General features: G+C 44.0%; 1 protein-coding gene across 1 annotated transcript; it reads right to left on the reverse strand.

Moving 5' to 3' along the window:
* Nucleotides 1-1,912: 1,912 nt before the first annotated feature.
* LOC111850555 (acyl-CoA dehydrogenase family member 10) lies at nucleotides 1,913-16,568 on the reverse strand. The gene is made up of 21 exons (XM_072709144.1): nucleotides 16,411-16,568; nucleotides 15,808-15,995; nucleotides 15,046-15,194; nucleotides 14,547-14,741; nucleotides 13,712-13,870; nucleotides 13,390-13,549; nucleotides 11,912-12,053; nucleotides 11,710-11,778; nucleotides 10,910-11,091; nucleotides 10,659-10,809; nucleotides 10,023-10,168; nucleotides 8,814-8,987; nucleotides 7,979-8,400; nucleotides 6,528-6,668; nucleotides 6,118-6,255; nucleotides 5,375-5,465; nucleotides 4,989-5,147; nucleotides 3,595-3,767; nucleotides 3,144-3,287; nucleotides 2,581-2,658; nucleotides 1,913-2,336 (listed from the first exon to the last, which is right to left on the reverse strand). Exons 2-21 carry the CDS (start codon nucleotides 15,980-15,982, stop codon nucleotides 2,196-2,198), a joined length of 3,189 nt encoding a protein of 1,062 aa, XP_072565245.1. The 5' UTR covers nucleotides 15,983-15,995; nucleotides 16,411-16,568; the 3' UTR covers nucleotides 1,913-2,195.
* Between the last annotated feature and the right edge of the window lie 1,352 nt (nucleotides 16,569-17,920).

Raw genomic sequence — 17,920 nt, forward strand, 5'->3', positions numbered from 1 at the left:
ATGAGATTAAAACTAGAAACTGTGAACTGGATGGAGATAAATAACAAAACTGTTGAAGAGGCATGGGAATTTTTTAAAAGCACATTATTGCAAGTGCAAGAGGACTTCATGCCTGTTTCCAGCAAGAATAAATCTAGGAAATTGCAACCTAGGTGGGTTACTAGGGAAATAAAGTATAAAGTAAGGAGGAAAAGGGCTTTGTTCCAGAAATGGAAAATAACTGATGATGACAGAATAAAGCAAGAGTATCTAAATCTACAGGCTGAGTTAAAAAATGACATTAGACGAGCTAAAAGGAATGTCGAAAGGAAGATCGCATTGGAGGCTAAGGATGACGTTAAAAGTTTCTTCCAGTATTTTAACTCTAAAAGAGCTCTAAAAGATGAAATTACTAATCTGCAGGATAGTAAGGGTCTTATAATTGAAAACGATATAGTAAATGAGTTCAATGATAGTTTTGCACAGGTATTCACTGTTGAGGACACTGAATAACTGAAGCTGATGTTTTGCAAAGCCTAGCTAAGCTCAAAATAAATAAATCACAGGGCCCTGATGGCATCTTACCTATAGTGTTAAAAGATATGAGGGATATTATTTGCTGACCCTTAACTTTACAGTTTCAAAAATCCTTATCTGAAGGTGTGGTGCCTTCTGATTGGAAGCATTCCAACATAACGCCCATTTTCAAAAAAGGGAATAGAAGTAATTTGTCAAACTATAGGCCAATCAGTCTAACTTGTATAACTGGTAAAGTTATGGAGGCTATAATCAAAGAGAAAATGGTAGATTACCTGGACTCAAATAACATTTTGAGGGATAGCCTATGGCAGAGTAAAAAAAAAGAAAAGAAAGACCTTGGGGTCCTGTGGGATCATCTCCTTTAGTCAAAGACCAAAGTGGGCTGCGAAGGGACAGGTGAGTTTGAGTCATCATCTTGAAAGAGCTGTTCTGCTGGTTGGCTGATGGGGTCTGAACTTTCTAACCTGTCTTCAGGCATGTTGCTTTCACGTTTCCCTGACATACACTACCCAGTCAAAAGATTTTGCACACACTGAGATTTTCTACATTTGCATGTTGCTCACGTAATATTTACTGAAAATACCCTCAGTATTCAGTCCTAACAAACAAATTTACAGTGTTCATTTGAGTACCTTTATTAGCAAGAAAATGTAATATCTTTGATTCGTCAATGTAACCTCTAGCAGTAATAACAGCAGAGAAAATTCAAGGCATTCTTTGTACAGGGGGCATGCTGTCTGGTGGTTGAGTCTAAACCTCAGACTGAAAAAGCTGCTTGGATGAGCAGTGAAACGTTTCAACCTTACAAGAAAACTCCAGTTGCCATGAATCAACCACCAGACAGTTTCACCTGGATGACTGAGCATCTTCACAGGCATAAATGCTGCTCTGTTGCATGGGATGAAACGGTTAACTAGTGCATTTAAAGTTAAAGGACAGCCTTGAATTTGACTATGACATCACCACACAACCAGTTAATAGGATGTTAGACATGCACTGTTACATGCTCTTTCAATGATATAAAGGAAACTTATTTTGACATATTTTCATTTATAGTTGTTCACTCTACTTTCCAATACTTAACAAGAATAAAAAATAATCTGCAGTCTATGAAATAAATGGAAAAATGGTAAAAACCTGTGGCGTGCAAAAACTTTTGACTGGTACAGTACCTGGGTGTGTTAGTGGGGGCTGATAGGATGTTCCTATGTTTTCCCACACGCCAAAAAGCTTGGTCTTCAAAACAGCCCTAATCTGGTAATCTGATACATCAAATTCCAGACAAAAAGGTTTCAATGGACTGAAGATAAAACTACATGATGTCAGCAGAGACCCCAGATATGCTGCAGTGAATACATCTCCCAAGAGTTTTGAGGATGGATGGATGGATTGATTCATAGCAAAGTTCATTTTTTAATGTGATTTACGACTTACATTTTCCAGTAATATTTTGACACTCACTGAATCATTATACTTTGCAGTTTTAAGAAATTAACCCTTTAAAGAAAAGCATGTTGATTACAACCTACTGGGGGTGGATTCATATTCATGTAAGCAGCTTTGTGTCTCTGTGAAATGATCACACCGCAAGCACCTGAGGGGGTCTGATCACATGACCAGCCGCACTTGTGGTGTTTCATCATTAGAAAACGGGGGGTGGGGGCACTGCGTCAGCTTCAGTATTGCCGCTTTAGCTCCATCTTGGCCACGCTAGCCTGATGGACCTCGTCTGGCCCGTCCGCAAGGCGTAGGGCTCGGGCCCAGCTGTACAACAGCGCCAATGGGTGGTCGTTACTCAGGCCTGCAGCCCCAAAGGCCTGGAGGAAGGACAATTGAAATAACGAATGAAACAGCAGAATCACATTTCACAGTCATCTCAGCTGTAGGAAATGTTTCATTAAGCTGCTATTATAGTCAATATTATGGTGCTCAGTTTTAGTACTTTATACTGAGAGGTATAAAGTTAAGGATGAGTTAAGGATGCAGTAACCATTAGATCACAAGTCCTTAACCACCCTGGCCCGGCTGACACTGGCCAGGAGTACGCTAGTCTTCTCCTACCTGGATGGCCCGATCGATGACCTTCAGGGCCATGCTGGGGCACACAGCTTTGATCATGGCGATCTCTGGGGCGGCCACCTGTCACGGTGAGCAGGACTGTCAGCATAACAGCAGGGTAAAGGCGGTGACTACTGCTCAGCTACGGTGAAAACCAGCACCTGCTGTGGCCTGAGAGGCGTAGAATTCTATGTGAAGGTGTCATAAAATATACCTGCAATGAGTTAGTGGCAGGGAGGTTGAAGGCAACATGAGAACCAGGCCACCTTGCGACCCTCAATGGGCCAGGTTTTCCCACTTCTGCCTTATGGGGCAATGGCCCAAGATGCAGGCCTGCTCACCTTCTGCCTTATGGGGTCATGGCCCACAGATGCAGGCCTGCTCACCTTCTGGCTTATGGGGTCATGGCCCACAGATGCAGGCCTGCTCACCTTCTGGCTTATGGGGTCATGGCCCACAGATGCAGGCCTGCTCACCTTCTGGCTTATGGGGTCATGGCCCACAGATGCAGGCCTGCTCACCTTCTGGCTTATGGGGTCATGGCCCACAGATGGAGGTCTGCTCACCTTGTTCCCCACTGTGTCCATGAGGAGAGCAGCCTTGAGCACCAGGAGCCTGGCTTGTTCAATCTCCAAGCGGGACTGGGCTATACTGGCCAGGATAGTGCCCTGCTCCACTAGAGGCCTGCCGAAAGCCACACGTGTTCTCACCTACAGAAATATCAGTGTTTGAAAGGTGGTAGCCAACTTACTGTATAATCCATATAATTCGGTATCATAGCTGTTCAAACAGCATGAAAGACAGGAATAAACAGGCTAATTGTATTGTAAATGAAAACTAAACAACTTGTTGGCTTTATGCTTTGTGATTTTTTTGTAACACTTTTCTTGTCATTCCTGTTTATTTTGACAGTAGAAACAATTGCCTCATTTACTGCTTTATGGTAACAGATATAAATATGTGAATGAGAGAGCCAATCACAATGCTGGGAGGATAAATGGCCCCGCCTTCTCTCACCCGCTCCTTCATGAGTGCCAGGGCCCTCTCGGCATGTCCCACCAGTCGCATGCAGTGGTGAATACGACCTGGCCCCAAACGACCCTGGGCAATCTCAAATCCCCGGCCAGGACCCAAGAGTATGTTGCTCCGTGGCACACGAACATTGTCAAACTGGAGCTCGGCGTGGCCCCCTGGTGGAGAGAGAGAAAAGTACTCCAAAGTACTATGCTGGTGCAGTGGGTCCTGGGTTCCTCCTGGTGCGCGACAATGCCCGGCCTCGTGTGGCGAGAGTATGCAGGCAGTTCCTGGAGGATCAATTGATACCATTGACTGGCCCCCATGCTCGCCTGATCTAAATCTATTAGAACACCTCTGGGACATCCAACGCCACCAGGTTGCACCTCAGACTGTCCAGGAGCTCAGTGATGCCCTGGCCTAGATCTGGGAGGAGATCCCCCAGGACACCATCCGTCGTCTCATCAGGAGCAGCCCCGACATTGTCAGGCACGCATACAAGCCTGTGGGTGCCATACAAACTACTGAATATGATTTTCAGTTGCTGCAATGAAATTTCGGCAAAATGGACTAGCCTGCCGCACCATTTTTTCACTTTGATCTTTGAATTCAGCCTCTGTAGGTTGATCATTTTCATTTCCATCAAACGACGTAGCATCCTTTCATTTCTAACACATTACCCAGTCCATATCAGTACAGATTTTTTTCCCATTGAGATTTAATATGTTTACAAAGTATTCCTTTAATTTTTTTGAGCGGTGTACATGATTTCTACAGGGTACTGCTCTCGACCACTCACGTGTTAATACGGGAATTAAGGTGAACTTTGAACCATCAAATAAACCTTTACAGCACACTTTATCACGAGAGATACGCTAAAGTGTGCCTCAGTGCTGCACATGTGATAAGACAGTGCCCTTTCAGTGCCCTGGCCATACACATGCAATTCAAAATGCAAAAGAATGTCGATAACAAGGAATACTAATTAGTAAATGGACTGTACCATATGGGGCAAGCGGCCTGTCTGTAGAACCACAGACACATCTGTCTGCAGCACAAATGGGAGATGACTGTACCTTTATAACAAACTTCAATACATTCATCCATAAAAGCTAGTCCACTCTGACATTAAATCAGCAACATATGCCATTAAAAACCACAACTAAAAGCTGTTTTTCATATCAACTAAGCCACTGTTACTATCAAGTTACTTATAACAGAATACTTCATTGTCATTGCACACAACAAAGGCATTCTTTTCTATTGTTTCTATAAAGCTATTTAAGATAATCTTAATTCCATTACAGTTTTACCTATATCAGAAATATGTTCTCTGAGATGGTCCCACAGTGAAATCTGAAATGAAGTTCTGCTGTATTACTGGATAGGATTCTCACCAGGGGGGTCCTGCATCCCATATACAGACAGGGGTCGGAGCACCGTCACCCCAGGGGTGTCCATGGGAACAAGAACCATGGACTGCTGTCGGTGACGGGCAGCCGAGGGGTCCGTCTTTCCCATGAAGATGCACAGCTTGCAGCGAGGGTCCAGGGCACCTGTGGGGGATTATGGGAAGAATTCCATTTGTATTGAAATAAGGGAAAAAGTGCATCTCTCTGAGCTTGATCCTATTTATTAAAGACCAGCATTATAAATATTATAAATACTGAATTAAGACCTCAATTTTGTGTCCACCAATTTCAAAACAACTAGGAAGTAAGAACACAAGATGCTGGATTTTACAACTCAGTTGTTTACTTTACTTTAAATGGTCAAAAAGCACCTGAAGTCCACCACTTGCGTCCATTGAGAATGTAGGAGTCCTTGTCCTCTGTGATGGAGGCTTGGATATTGGTTGCATCAGAAGAAGCCACCTGTTGCATGAAGAGACACGCCTGTGTTAGACGTGTGTGGTTTAGGAACTGAACATTCAACCAAAAGACTGCAGCTTGCAATCATGAGAAGGGATCGTCTTTTGGACCTTCGAATTACATGCCTAATCTAGCACACTATTAATACGAGATATTAATCTCATTTTGGACAAGTATCAGATAATAATAATGATGTGTGTGCTGCTGTTGGCAGGTGGCGCAGAGATTGGCACTGGAGCCTCATACCTCCAGGATTCTGGGTTCTTGTGCCCGGTCGTGTGTGTGGAGTCGGCGTCGTCTCCCTGTTTTGGTGTGTGTTTCCTCCCACAGCCCCAAGACGTGTGGTTGGATGGATGAATGTGTGTACCTGCCAACACTGTGTGAGTGCCCAAGTGTGCCCTGTGACAGATGGTCATTCTATCCAGGGTGTCCCTCTGTATTGTGCGCTGGGCTCCCCTGCACAGACTCCACTGGAGTAGTGGTTACGGAAGATGGGTGACTGGATGGATTCTGTTTTTGTCTTTGCTTTTTAAACGGTATCTGTGCCATGCAGGAGATATCAGACCTCAGACTTTTGGTGGAAGTTTCAGTGCAGAGTCAAGATAGCGCAGTATGTCAGTGCGTTCACAGGGGGGAGGGGGGAGTGATATCTAACATTGGGCTCTGTCATGGCGAAGCAGGAGCGGATGGTGCCGTCCAGCAGGGGGTGCAGCCACTGCTCCTGTTGCTGCTGGGTCCCGTAGCGAATCAGCACCTCCATGTTGCCGGTGTCTGGGGCAGAGCAGTTAAACACCTGCGCGCACACAGACAAATGCGTTGCTTCAGCTGAAAACTTTGCACCAGACTCCGAATAAAACAGCCTTGAGGTTCAAACCATAAATTAGAGAAAGAAACAGCAAACCATATTAAAACAAAAAAACTCAACTGAAATAAGACAGATTAATTATTTTCATCCATTCATTTAGGGGTACCCAACTAAGATGCCATCATTAATATTTATAGTAACCCATCAAAATAAAAACAGCCAATTATGGCGAGGAGTTGTTTTCCCATAATACCTCTCACCTCAGGAGCATATACCGAGTGCCCCATGATCTCGGCCAGGTAGGCATACTCCATGTTTGTCAGTCCTGCCCCATAGTGACCCTCGGGGTCCATCTCGACAGGGATAAAAAGGTTCCAGAGGCCCTGAGCCTTGGCCAGTCCCTGCAGAGAGACGGCAAGAGTCTGCTCAGCGGTTACATGAATAGTGTGTTTCGTTAATGATGAATAGTGTTGCGTAAATGATGGCTGTCAATAAAGAGAGCAGCCTTTATTAAAATGACTCAACCACTTCCACAATGCATTTTTTGGCCTCTTTGTGTGTGTGTCTGCTGCATGGAAAACATTCTGCGCCCTCTAGTGTTGTGGAGTTTGTAATATTGACTATCATCCCCCCCCCAAACAATACATTTGTTTAATGGAATGTTTCCTGTTTAACACACCTATTGTAATCTGATTGTGTGGTTAATCTTTAGCAATGAGATGATTAACTTCTTATGTGTTCCTGTAAAATCAAATTCTTATAAAGATAAGATTTGGTGTTTCAAAAAATTTTTGCCATATATAGTTGCTGAAAAAGTGGGGGGGTCATCTATTATTCAGCCTAAAGCAGAACAGAAGTAAAAGGGCAAAAATTAAATACCTCGATTTGCGAGCATAATTCGTTCCGGAAACGTGCTCGTAATCCAAAGCACTCGTATATCAAATCGAATTTTCCCATTAGAAATAACGGAAACTCAGATGATTCGTTCCACAACCCAAAAATATTCATATAAAAATTATTAATACAAAATATAAAGTAAAGATACATAAAACAAATTAACCTGCACTTTACCTTTGAAGAGAATCGTGGATGGTGTGAGGGAGATGAGAGAGGAGAAGAGGAGGGTTTTTTTGTAGGACGACTTTCACTATAACTAACGGAATCACTGCTATCAGTTGGCTCACTGGAATCTTTTGTTTTTTGTGCGACTTTAACAAGGAACCCATCCAGTGACAGCTGCTTTTGCCTCCTTTTCGATTTCGCGGAAATGTGACATTGCATTGTCGTTAAACAGATTCATTGCTCGCACTGCTACACCCTTATTCGGGTGGTGCTTTTCTACTAAATATTGACTATTCGAAGTGAAGGACGCCGACTGAGACCGAGCATGGGAGACGATTACCCACAATCCCGCAGCGAGAGAGAGAGAAGAACCATCGGCTCAGTTGTGATTACGTGACGCTCGGCAGACAAAGTGTATGTGTAATACTCGTATTGCAAGACCTCACTCGTTTATCAAGTTAAAATTTATTTAAAAATTTTGCTCGTCTTGCAAAACACTTGCAAACCAAGTTACTCGCAATCTGAGGTTTGACTGTATGTCATATTATAAAATGGCAATAGCCAAAAAAGCAAATGATTACCAATGGGAAAATAGCTGGTGGAGTTTATAGCACCCCAGACGTGGAAAACAAAGCGAGCCGAGACGCACCTTCAGCTCCTCAATGAGGGGGTGGGGGCTCCACCCATCAGGGGACAGCTGGTGGTCTCTCAGGTGCTGCTCCATGGGGAGGATTCGTTCGTTCACAAACTGCCACAGGTGACGGTGCAGCTCCTGGACCCGCGGAGGCAGACCCTCAGGTGAGACCACTAAAAGACCAGCGGCTCCTGAGCAATGCTGGGGCCGAGAGGGATCCCTAGGGGCGGAGCTCATATGAGGGGGCGTGGCCTGTGGAGATCCCACCCTGGTACAGAAACTCCGCCTCTGAGAGGAGGGGCCATCCCCTGGTTGGGGCCCCCGGGGCAGAGCGTTGAAGATGTGGAAGCCCTCCTTAGTGGCAAAGTCCCAGGCCAGATCTGCCATCTGCTCAGCCAGCTGACCCACACTTCCAGCACTGGCAGAGCTCGCCTGTCCTGTATGTCACAAGCAGAGTGACACACCGATCACATCTACACACAGATAAATATCATACACAGAGTCAACTGGACACACATGCTGCAAGACACACATCTACTTACACATGAATATCACAAGCAGAGTAACATGGGAGCATGCTCTTCAGGAGAAAAATAAAAGAACATAGCACAAATTCCATAACATTAGTGAACTGGTGTGTGGTTCCCCTATCAGTTTCAAACAAATGGAAAACTTGAGTCCTAATTTTTCAAGTTTGAATAAGTAAAAATTTCAGATACCGCATGTTTAGAAACGAGGAGCTATTTTGGGTGCAGTGTGACTTACTGGAACGCTACTACTGGTTTGCCAATCACAACTCTGCAATGCCAGCCTGGGTGACTGATGTGACTGGCTGTTCCCACACGGGTACCTTTCAGGGAGCGCTGGTAGACACCCTGCAGGATGGCTGCCACCCTGAAGAAGGAGAAGGCCATGTACAGCTGCCAGTCATCTATGCTGCCCAGTCCCATGGCCCTGGCGTACTGGCTGAAGATTTCCTCTGCTGGGGGGATGCCCATTTCAGCCAGGTCACACTGGCTAATCCCTAGGCAAGAACAGAAGCAGCAACAGCAGGGTCAGTGCTGCCCACAATCCTCCAGTGGGTAGCACCGTAGGTCCATAACTCCAGGGTTGTAGGTTTGATTCCCCTTGGATCTGCCTACATGAATCTTCACTAGGTAATCTGCTGCTTTTATATTTTATATATTTTATAAATGCTTTTACCAGAAAATGCCACCCTGACCACATGCCCATCTTACCCTGCTTGCCCTCCACGGGCTGCGACTAGACGCCAATGCATCTGTCCACCATGTGGTTAACAACTTGCCGATGTTCAAAATGTCAAGCAACTTTACACGCTGCATTTTACTTTCTGCTAACATTTTGGATCCCGAGTGAACTAGTAACAATGTTAGGCAAATATTGGCAAGTCAAGAAGGTGAGAACATGCATTTCCCCATTATGAGTGTTTTAAACTGCAAGGTAGCCCACAACAATATACCTTGCTGAAGATTAATCGAACGCACACCCCTCAGACACACCCCCACTGCTTGGTTTCGGATGCTGCTCTTCACTGTTTGCCCTGTGCACATTCTGATGCTGATGACAAGCTCAAACTGGTGATGTCATCAAAAGCATCAATAAGTGAATTAAGATTTTTTTTAGAACACACAGTAGACGAATTTGCTGCAATTTACTGGAAATATTTTCATACTTTCCTTTTTCCATACTTATCCAGACTCAGAAAACGCAAAAAGCGAATTCCATACTTTCCCATACTGCGTAGAAACCCTGGTTACTGCACATTACTGCACAGGAACTGAGAGTGTTTCAGATGACAAAGAGCAGAATATCTCGGAAATTTATCTGCTAAGAATGAACATCATATGTATATGTAACAATATTTCACCTTCATAAAAACTTGCATTTTATTGCAAAATTTTAAGATGATAGACTGATAAGCATTACGATTGATTTGCCATAAATCCAAATTCCACAGCACTGCTTTGATTTGTTGTACGTTCCTAGAATCTGGATCGATAATGTAGTTTAAGCCCCCCCCCCCCCCCCCCCCCAATACCTCTGAGGACAGGGAAGTCTGGGGGGAGGTAGTGGGCCATGCAGCTGGAGGCCAGGTCAGCGAGGGGGTCCCCCAGTGTGGACAGCTCCCAGTCCAGGACTGATACCACCTCCGGCTTCTCAGCGTCAAACACCAGGTTATCTAGTCTGGATAGACACAGATGCCTGCTGTGTCAGTCTGTGTGTGCATGTGCCTGCTGTGTCAGTCTGTGTGTGCATGTGCCTGCTGTGTCAGTCTGTGTGTGCATGTGCCTGCTGTGTCAGTCTGTGTGTGCATGTGCCTGCTGTGTCAGTCTGTGTGTGCATGTGCCTGCTGTGTCAGTCTGTGTGTGCATGTGCCTGCTGTGTCAGTCTGTGTGTGCATGTGCCTGCTGTCAGTCTGTGTGCTTGTGCCTGCTGTGTCAGTCTGTGTGCTTGTGCCTGCTGTGTCAGTGTGTGTGTTCTTGTGCCTGCTGTATCAGTCTGTGTGTGAGTATCCAGCAATATTTATAGTTGGGAATACAAAATAACACATTCCTGTAGCTTCATTAAGGTGAGAATGAATGAGCAGCCCCCAGTAAAAAGAAATGCAGAAATATATACAGTACGAATGTGAGTATGGGGGGTGTGCTGTGGTATGAGCATGTGCAGCTGGCACCTGAAATCCCCGTGCACCACCGCATTCCTCTGCAGCCTCGGCAGGTGTTGTGGGAACCACTCCATCAGCCGCTCCATGGCGGGGATACGCCGCGTCTCGCTGGCCCTGTACTGCTTCGTCCACCGGTGCACCTGCCGTGCAACGTACTCACCTGGGGGGTGGGCAGGGGGGAGTCACTGGTAAAGCTATTGATCACCGGTCTGCTGGAATGGTCACGCAGGTCAGAAGAATGCCATGCGGGGGTGCCCTGCCTGGCTTGCCGAAGTCGGACAGCCCCGCAGCCTCAATGTCCACGCTGTGGATCTGACAGAGGACGCGTGTCATAGCCTGGTACACCTCCCCCCGCTCCTGCGGGCTCAGGCCTGGCAGGGAGGGGTCCTGGAACACCCTTCCTGGGCAGTACTGCATCAGGTAGAAGGGGGTGCCAAGGACACTGGACCGGGACAGGAGGAAGAGAGATAGTAAGGAGAGACACAGCGATGAGAGGTAGTGAGGAGAGAGCGATCAAACGCAGAGAAGGAGCACAGCTAACAGCAGCCAGCAATATAGCTCAAAACGTGGGCTTCGGGTCTTCAAGGTCCACAAAATCGCGCAGTGATTTATCCTGCTCTAACAAAAGGGATTTACGTAGATTTTCAAAAGTAAATCTAAAGCTAAAAAAATGTCAATCACCGATAATCAATAACACACTGATAAAATGACTGTATTTATTGGGGCTGTTCTTTAAGTCACTTTCCTCAATGGGACTTTGTTAAGCTTAGATTTCAAGCCGTTTCTTCAGTAAAATACAGATATACGGCACACACATATATATGTGCATCTGTAAATTGCATATTCATACAAGCCAACAAGAAAAGTCCCACTAACAATAAAAGGCTATTTAGCTCATATTGCTTGTAATTATATTTAATTCTCCTACACCCAGTGTGTACAACTGTAAATCCTAAGAAGCTATCGATCCATTTTCCATAAGCACTAATCACAGGGATCATGGCAGTGAGTCTGAAGCTTATCCAGGAAAAAGATGCAGGAAGAATTGGGACAAGCTCACCTTGCGTCCTCACAGAGGGCGATGACCTCAGGGACAGGCACGCCAGCGTGCCCAAGGGCCTTTAGGACCCTGCGGAGTGAATAGCACAGATCCCTTCCTTCAAACTAGGACTAAGAAAACAGACCCGAATGCCCCAATGAAAGCCAGAATGGGAGCCTGTTGCAGAAGGTAAGAGGGGGGAATTTGGAGTATGTGAACGTGCCTGAATTCCCTCTCCACGGCATGAGCTGAGGGCAGCAGCTTCCCCGGCGGCTTCTTCCTGAGAACCACACGTTGCCCCCCACAGGTCACCAGGTAGGTGGGGTTGGACTGCCCGTGGCAGAACTGGCGCAGGGTCACCGGCTCTGGTGCACAGGAAGCCACGGGGTCAGCAATGGCCAATATACAGTGTACAAATACCTACAATGGCCAATATACAGGACATATATGCCCACAATGCTTATGATGAACCCTGTGATGGAAGGCATTATCTCCCAAGAAGGACATTGCGACTGTGTCAGGCTGACTGTCCATATCATAAAGCTGACATTGCGACTGTGTCAGGCTGATTGTCCATATCATAAAGCTGACAGTGCGACTGTGTCAGGCTGACTGTCCATATCATAAAGCTGACAGTGCGACTGTGTCAGGCTGACTGTCCATATCATAAAGCTGACATTGCGACTGTGTCAGGCTGACTGTCCATATCATAAAGCTGACATTGCGACTGTGTCAGGCTGACTGTCCATATCATAAAGCTGACATTGCGACTGTGTCAGGCTGACTGTCCATATCATAAAGCTGACATTGCGACTGTGTCAGGCTGACTGTCCATATCATAAAGCTGACAGTGCGACTGTGTCAGGCTGACTGTCCATATCATAAAGCTGACATTGCGACTGTGTCAGGCTGACTGTCCATATCATAAAGCTGACATTGCGACTGTGTCAGGCTGACTGTCCATATCATAAAGCTGACATTGCGACTGTGTCAGGCTGACTGTCCATATCATAAAGCTGACAGTGCGACTGTGTCAGGCTGACTGTCCATATCATAAAGCTGACATTGCGACTGTGTCAGGCTGACTGTCCATATCATAAAGCTGACATTGCGACTGTGTCAGGCTGACTGTCCATATCATAAAGCTGACATTGCGACTGTGTCAGGCTGACTGTCAGTAACATCAGACTGACATTGTGATTGTGTCAGTTTGAGCGAATCTAGTGGCTGTATCATAAAGTAAACACTCTATTAGATTGAGTGCCCATGTCATATGGTGAACATTGACACATGGTCTAGTGCCTGTATGGAGTGGTGAATATTATGACTGTCAGCTTGAGTACCTGTGTAAGGTATCTGTGTGTGGTAAAAGACTGTGACCATTTCAAGCTCAATACTCATTTCATGTTGTGGACACCAGGTAGAAGACAATGTCACTATATATACCGGAGACATAATATTTAAGGATTTATACTTAACTTGTACATAAATGTACACCAGCAGAAAATGAAATCTTGTAATAATGTTTCAAGGGCAGCAGTAAAACAAACATTTCAGGACATTATTTTGCTTCATTTTGGAAGAAAAACATCTACAAAATAAGACAACATCTAGCCAGCTAGCCAGAGAATGGGCGACCTAACAAATGAGTATGTCTTGATGTCAAGAATGATGTGCTCCTGTGTAACAGGGGCAGGTTACCTGTGCTAGGCAAGTGGAGGACTTCTTGGAGGTAATGAGTTAGCTGGTCCATAGGCAACTGCATGGTCTTCCTCACATTGCGGGTCCCCCTCACAAAGCCTGCCAGTGGGAAGCCTAGCACTGCACTGAGCTCCTTTATTGCCGAGTCAGGCCCCATGACCTGGGGAGTCATAGGGTAAGACAAATGCTTACCCTCTTTCTCTGACGCGTGTACTGTACACAATATTGCACAAGAATATCAGCGTAGCAGGGTACAGTATCACCCTGTATTGCACATTGCTAAGGAAGCAAACCCAGCCGCACAGCAAAGTAACTCAAGTACCTTGATTGCATGCAGACCCAGCTGGGCGGCAGCCTTGGCATTGGATCCAATGTCATCCAGAAACACCGCTTCCTGTGGCAAGACTCCAAGTCTCTCGAGGCACAGGTGGTAGATCCTGGGATCCGGCTTGCACACAGCCTCCAGACATGACTCCACGATCTCCACAATGAGAAGAATGATATGATACAACACAACACAACACAACACAAAGGGACTGTGCCCTTAAAATTGCTAAATTGTAGCTAAGCTACAGAACAGCCTAATCAACTAACCAATCAATCAATCAATCAATCAATCAATCAACTTATCACGATGTTGGTAGGACTCATTATTAATTAATTTGTTGGTCAGAACAAACAGCTTTTTTTCTGAATTGCCATTTATCACTCAGGAACTGTTTCTCCTGACTTTATGTCTCTCTATGCATTTCATGCTACTACACAGATTACAGTAAAAATGTAACTTGCCCTATCAGGCTGCTCAGTCTCATACGGCTCTCTGCTGTCTGGCTTAACCTTTGCTGTCCTGTAATGCACACTGTGTGTTTCTTTATACTGCCCTGTATACATGCCGCACTTGTATACTGTACTGTAGTGCAGTACATTTATAGGCCATTTACTACTGTCAGTTTACAGACTTTGTTCGATCTATTGCCTCTGTATTCTTGCATTTAATACTGCCTAGCTGTGCTCTATCACCTCAGGCGTTCCCTCTTCTGTAGTAAAAGTCTTTATCTGCACTAATTAAATAAAGCGAGAACTGGCTTATTTGTAAGGCAGTTACAACACATCCTTGTTCACACTCGATATGGTCTTAAAGTGAGGCTGAAGCTCACCACGTCAAACAGGGAGCGGTCAAGCGGCAGGTACGAGTTTCCGTCTGACAGGAAGAAGTTGTTGCTGAGGACGGCAGTCCTGAGGCCCTCGGCACGGATGCACTGAATGGCCTCCATCATGGCGGGGTGTGTCTGAGCCATGGGCCCACTGGTCAGGGCAGAAACGAAGGAGGCAGCAGAGACAGGGCGGCCAGCCTTGGGTGGGGGGTTTACGGGAGGATTAAAAAAATGATGAGTAAGAAAACACATACAGAAGAGTAATCTCAAACTCGGCCTCTAGAGGGCAGATTACACCTGGGTTTGCTTCATTTCACAGCCTCACTTGCTCCATCTGTAAATCAGTGCATGTACCAGCTGGACTTTGCTGCTGTGAGCTTATTACTCATCAACAGACCTATCTGTACAGCTGCTAATATAGTATAGACAACTCAGGACAAGAACTGCTTAAAAACATAAAAAACTAAATGCTACCATGTCCCATTAGAGGACACTAACGTACCAAGTCTGCACACTCCTTGCTGAAGGCTTCCACAAAGAGCTGTGCATCCATCTCTCCACGCATGAACTTCCTCCAGGAATTGTTCTCGCCACCGGTTTTGATAGCCTGGGCGATTGTCCCACCTGGGATGCCATTTTCCTGCTCCCACTCTTAACAGGAAATGATTATTTTTAAATCAACATATTTAATAATTTCAACAAAAAATTAACTTAGAACTTCAAAAATAACAAGGACACACCGAATGTGTGGTAGTAACTGATAATACAGGCTCACAGAAAGTTTTGGGCTGCTTACTTAATTCTGTGAAAATGTTGCAAATTAATTAGTTTCATTACAAGTCCATTGATAAGCAATGTTTAACATATCTGCACATATCGTCAGCACAGACACTTTCTTTTTTTATCAATGGCTCCCAAAGGGATACTAAACACAAATGTTTGGTGTTTTATGTTACTGCAAAGGTGTTACTAATTAAAAGGCTCCCAATGAGACTACTTGCCAATGAACCATTAAACTCGATAGGACAGCTCTTTTATACCTGTAATTTGGATATTATTACATGAAATTAATGTTTTACTTAAAAGTACTGGTTGATTCAAATGTGATATATACGTTTTAAACAAATGAACAAAGTAATGATTCTTGTTAGAAATCCAATACATCTGCAATACTTTTACTGAATTAAGCAGGCATCCCAATACTTTCTGTGAGTACTGAAAATACCAGAAATTATCGCATTTTCGGCTGCATCTCCACATTTACCTGTCGCCTTGTGGAAAGGTGACGGCAACAGGACGCCACCCATGTCAAAAATGACAGCTTTGTATCGCGGTGTAGCTGTATATCTCCTGTGACATCCTGCCAGAAGGTGCCATGGTAGGCGGCTCCTGCATACCACCGTACACCCCAGGGAAACTAACCCAGTCGCATATATCATATCTGTAGACCATCTGAGTACATATACATAAAAAAGACAATGGTTAATGAACTGGTTAGGTTTCAGTTGCAAAATGTGCATTTCGTGTACATGAACAATATTAAACATTATATTTGTTGAACTGACTATGCATTACGACGAGCTACAGATAGTTTTAACACGGATTTTAGCTGTCATATTTTACTGGAGTGTTTTACTGTCATATTTAGTACAGTGCATAAAGTTAAAAAATTGTCCCAGTGTGAAAGCCGTTTTATTTAGCAAATTCGACTAAATGTGCAACTGAATTGTAATATACTGAAAATGATTTATATCATAAACGTTAAAGAACAAGGTGATAGGCATTCTCGATAGCATATGCGCTATAGCGATTAGCCAATCATCACTAAATTAACAGTTAGTTTGACGTACTGGCAATGTTATTTTACCTGCCACTTTAATATAATTTGAAGATCATCAGTTTTCCTTTAAATTGTATGTTTGTAGTAAAAAGAAACAGTTTAAACTTATCTTCTGGTTAAGAAACCTAACTTCTCACCAACAAGACAACCTTTAGACAAACATAGCATAGAGACCATGCTGATCATGTGACCAAAATGCAACGTCATTTTTATGTCACGTGTTATGGGCTACAAGAAGGTCGCAGAGAATTTGGAAATGTACTGAGCATTATATGAGACAAAATAGCGACTGCCAGGGTTATAGGAAGCATCTATAATGTAATAATAATAATAATAATAATAATAATAATAATAATAATAAAACTCCGTTTAAACTAGGTCAATTGTATTTTAACAGGACATAAAAATGCTGTAATAATTAGGGCTGAAAATAAGACGCCATCTACTGTTTAAATAGATCAATTTTCTGTATGATGGGAGTTACAACGTGTTGGAGCCATATATAGTTCAGGTGCTTTAAGTTTTTTCTTTTTACCTCTCCTGTAATCATTTTATATTCATCAGTGTGTGTTACAAACCTTTTTTTTCCACATTGAGGCATATATGGAGTAAATGACGCATCCACCAAGTATCAAAATATTTCAAAGTAGAATACAGATTGCACCAATCCTACGGTATTGTGCTTCCACTGAGCTATCATGTTAACATCTGAATTGGTACTTCAGTGACAACTGACTGTTGTTTGCTGTAACAGCTTTTGACAGTGTTATGACAATGTAGTATTGAAATGGACTTATTCTTCCTTATGTCCATCACTGAACTACCATGGATCCTACATAATAAAGTAACCTATCATTATAATTTGTAACAATATAATGAGAATCAAACAGGCCTGTAATACTGGCTTTTGTTCAGCCATTTTTTTACATGCCTACCTACATAGGGACACAAGGATGATGTTCAAGATTTACACTAAACTCACCTTTAATGGAGGGCTGGGATAGTATGTGACTCACTTGGTTAGATTCTGTGCAAGTAATCAGAAGATTGCTGCTTCAAATCCCATGACAGGCACAGTGATCAAAATTGCACCCTTGAGTAAGGCCCATAGCCTCAGACTGCTGGCTGACCATGTTTTCTACTGTACATTATTTCCATTATAAAGTGGATCTTTAAAACTGATTTATAAGGAAATGTTGGTGATTCTTAAGGACAGAGAAATTCTAAGACTACTATACTAGGTTACATACACTATTGGCCAAAATTGTGGAAACACCTAGCATTTTTGGTAGTAATGTCAACAATCAAAGAATGTTTATAAATAACTTACATTGGACGATTAAATAAGTAACTGGAACAACAGTTGAATAAAGTTCTGCAATCTCTAAAAACTGGAAGTGTTTCCACAATTTTGGCCACCAGTGTACACCCTGAATACCCCAAAACACAGCCTTACATCTGGCATTTGGTCTATATTGTCAATTAACCCCAAGTTACACTAACCAGCTCATTGGCTGCTCCTGCTTACTATGCGTTT

The sequence above is a fragment of the Paramormyrops kingsleyae genome, chromosome 2 (genome assembly GCF_048594095.1).
Source record: "Paramormyrops kingsleyae isolate MSU_618 chromosome 2, PKINGS_0.4, whole genome shotgun sequence".
Classification (NCBI taxonomy): Eukaryota; Metazoa; Chordata; class Actinopteri; order Osteoglossiformes; family Mormyridae; genus Paramormyrops; species Paramormyrops kingsleyae.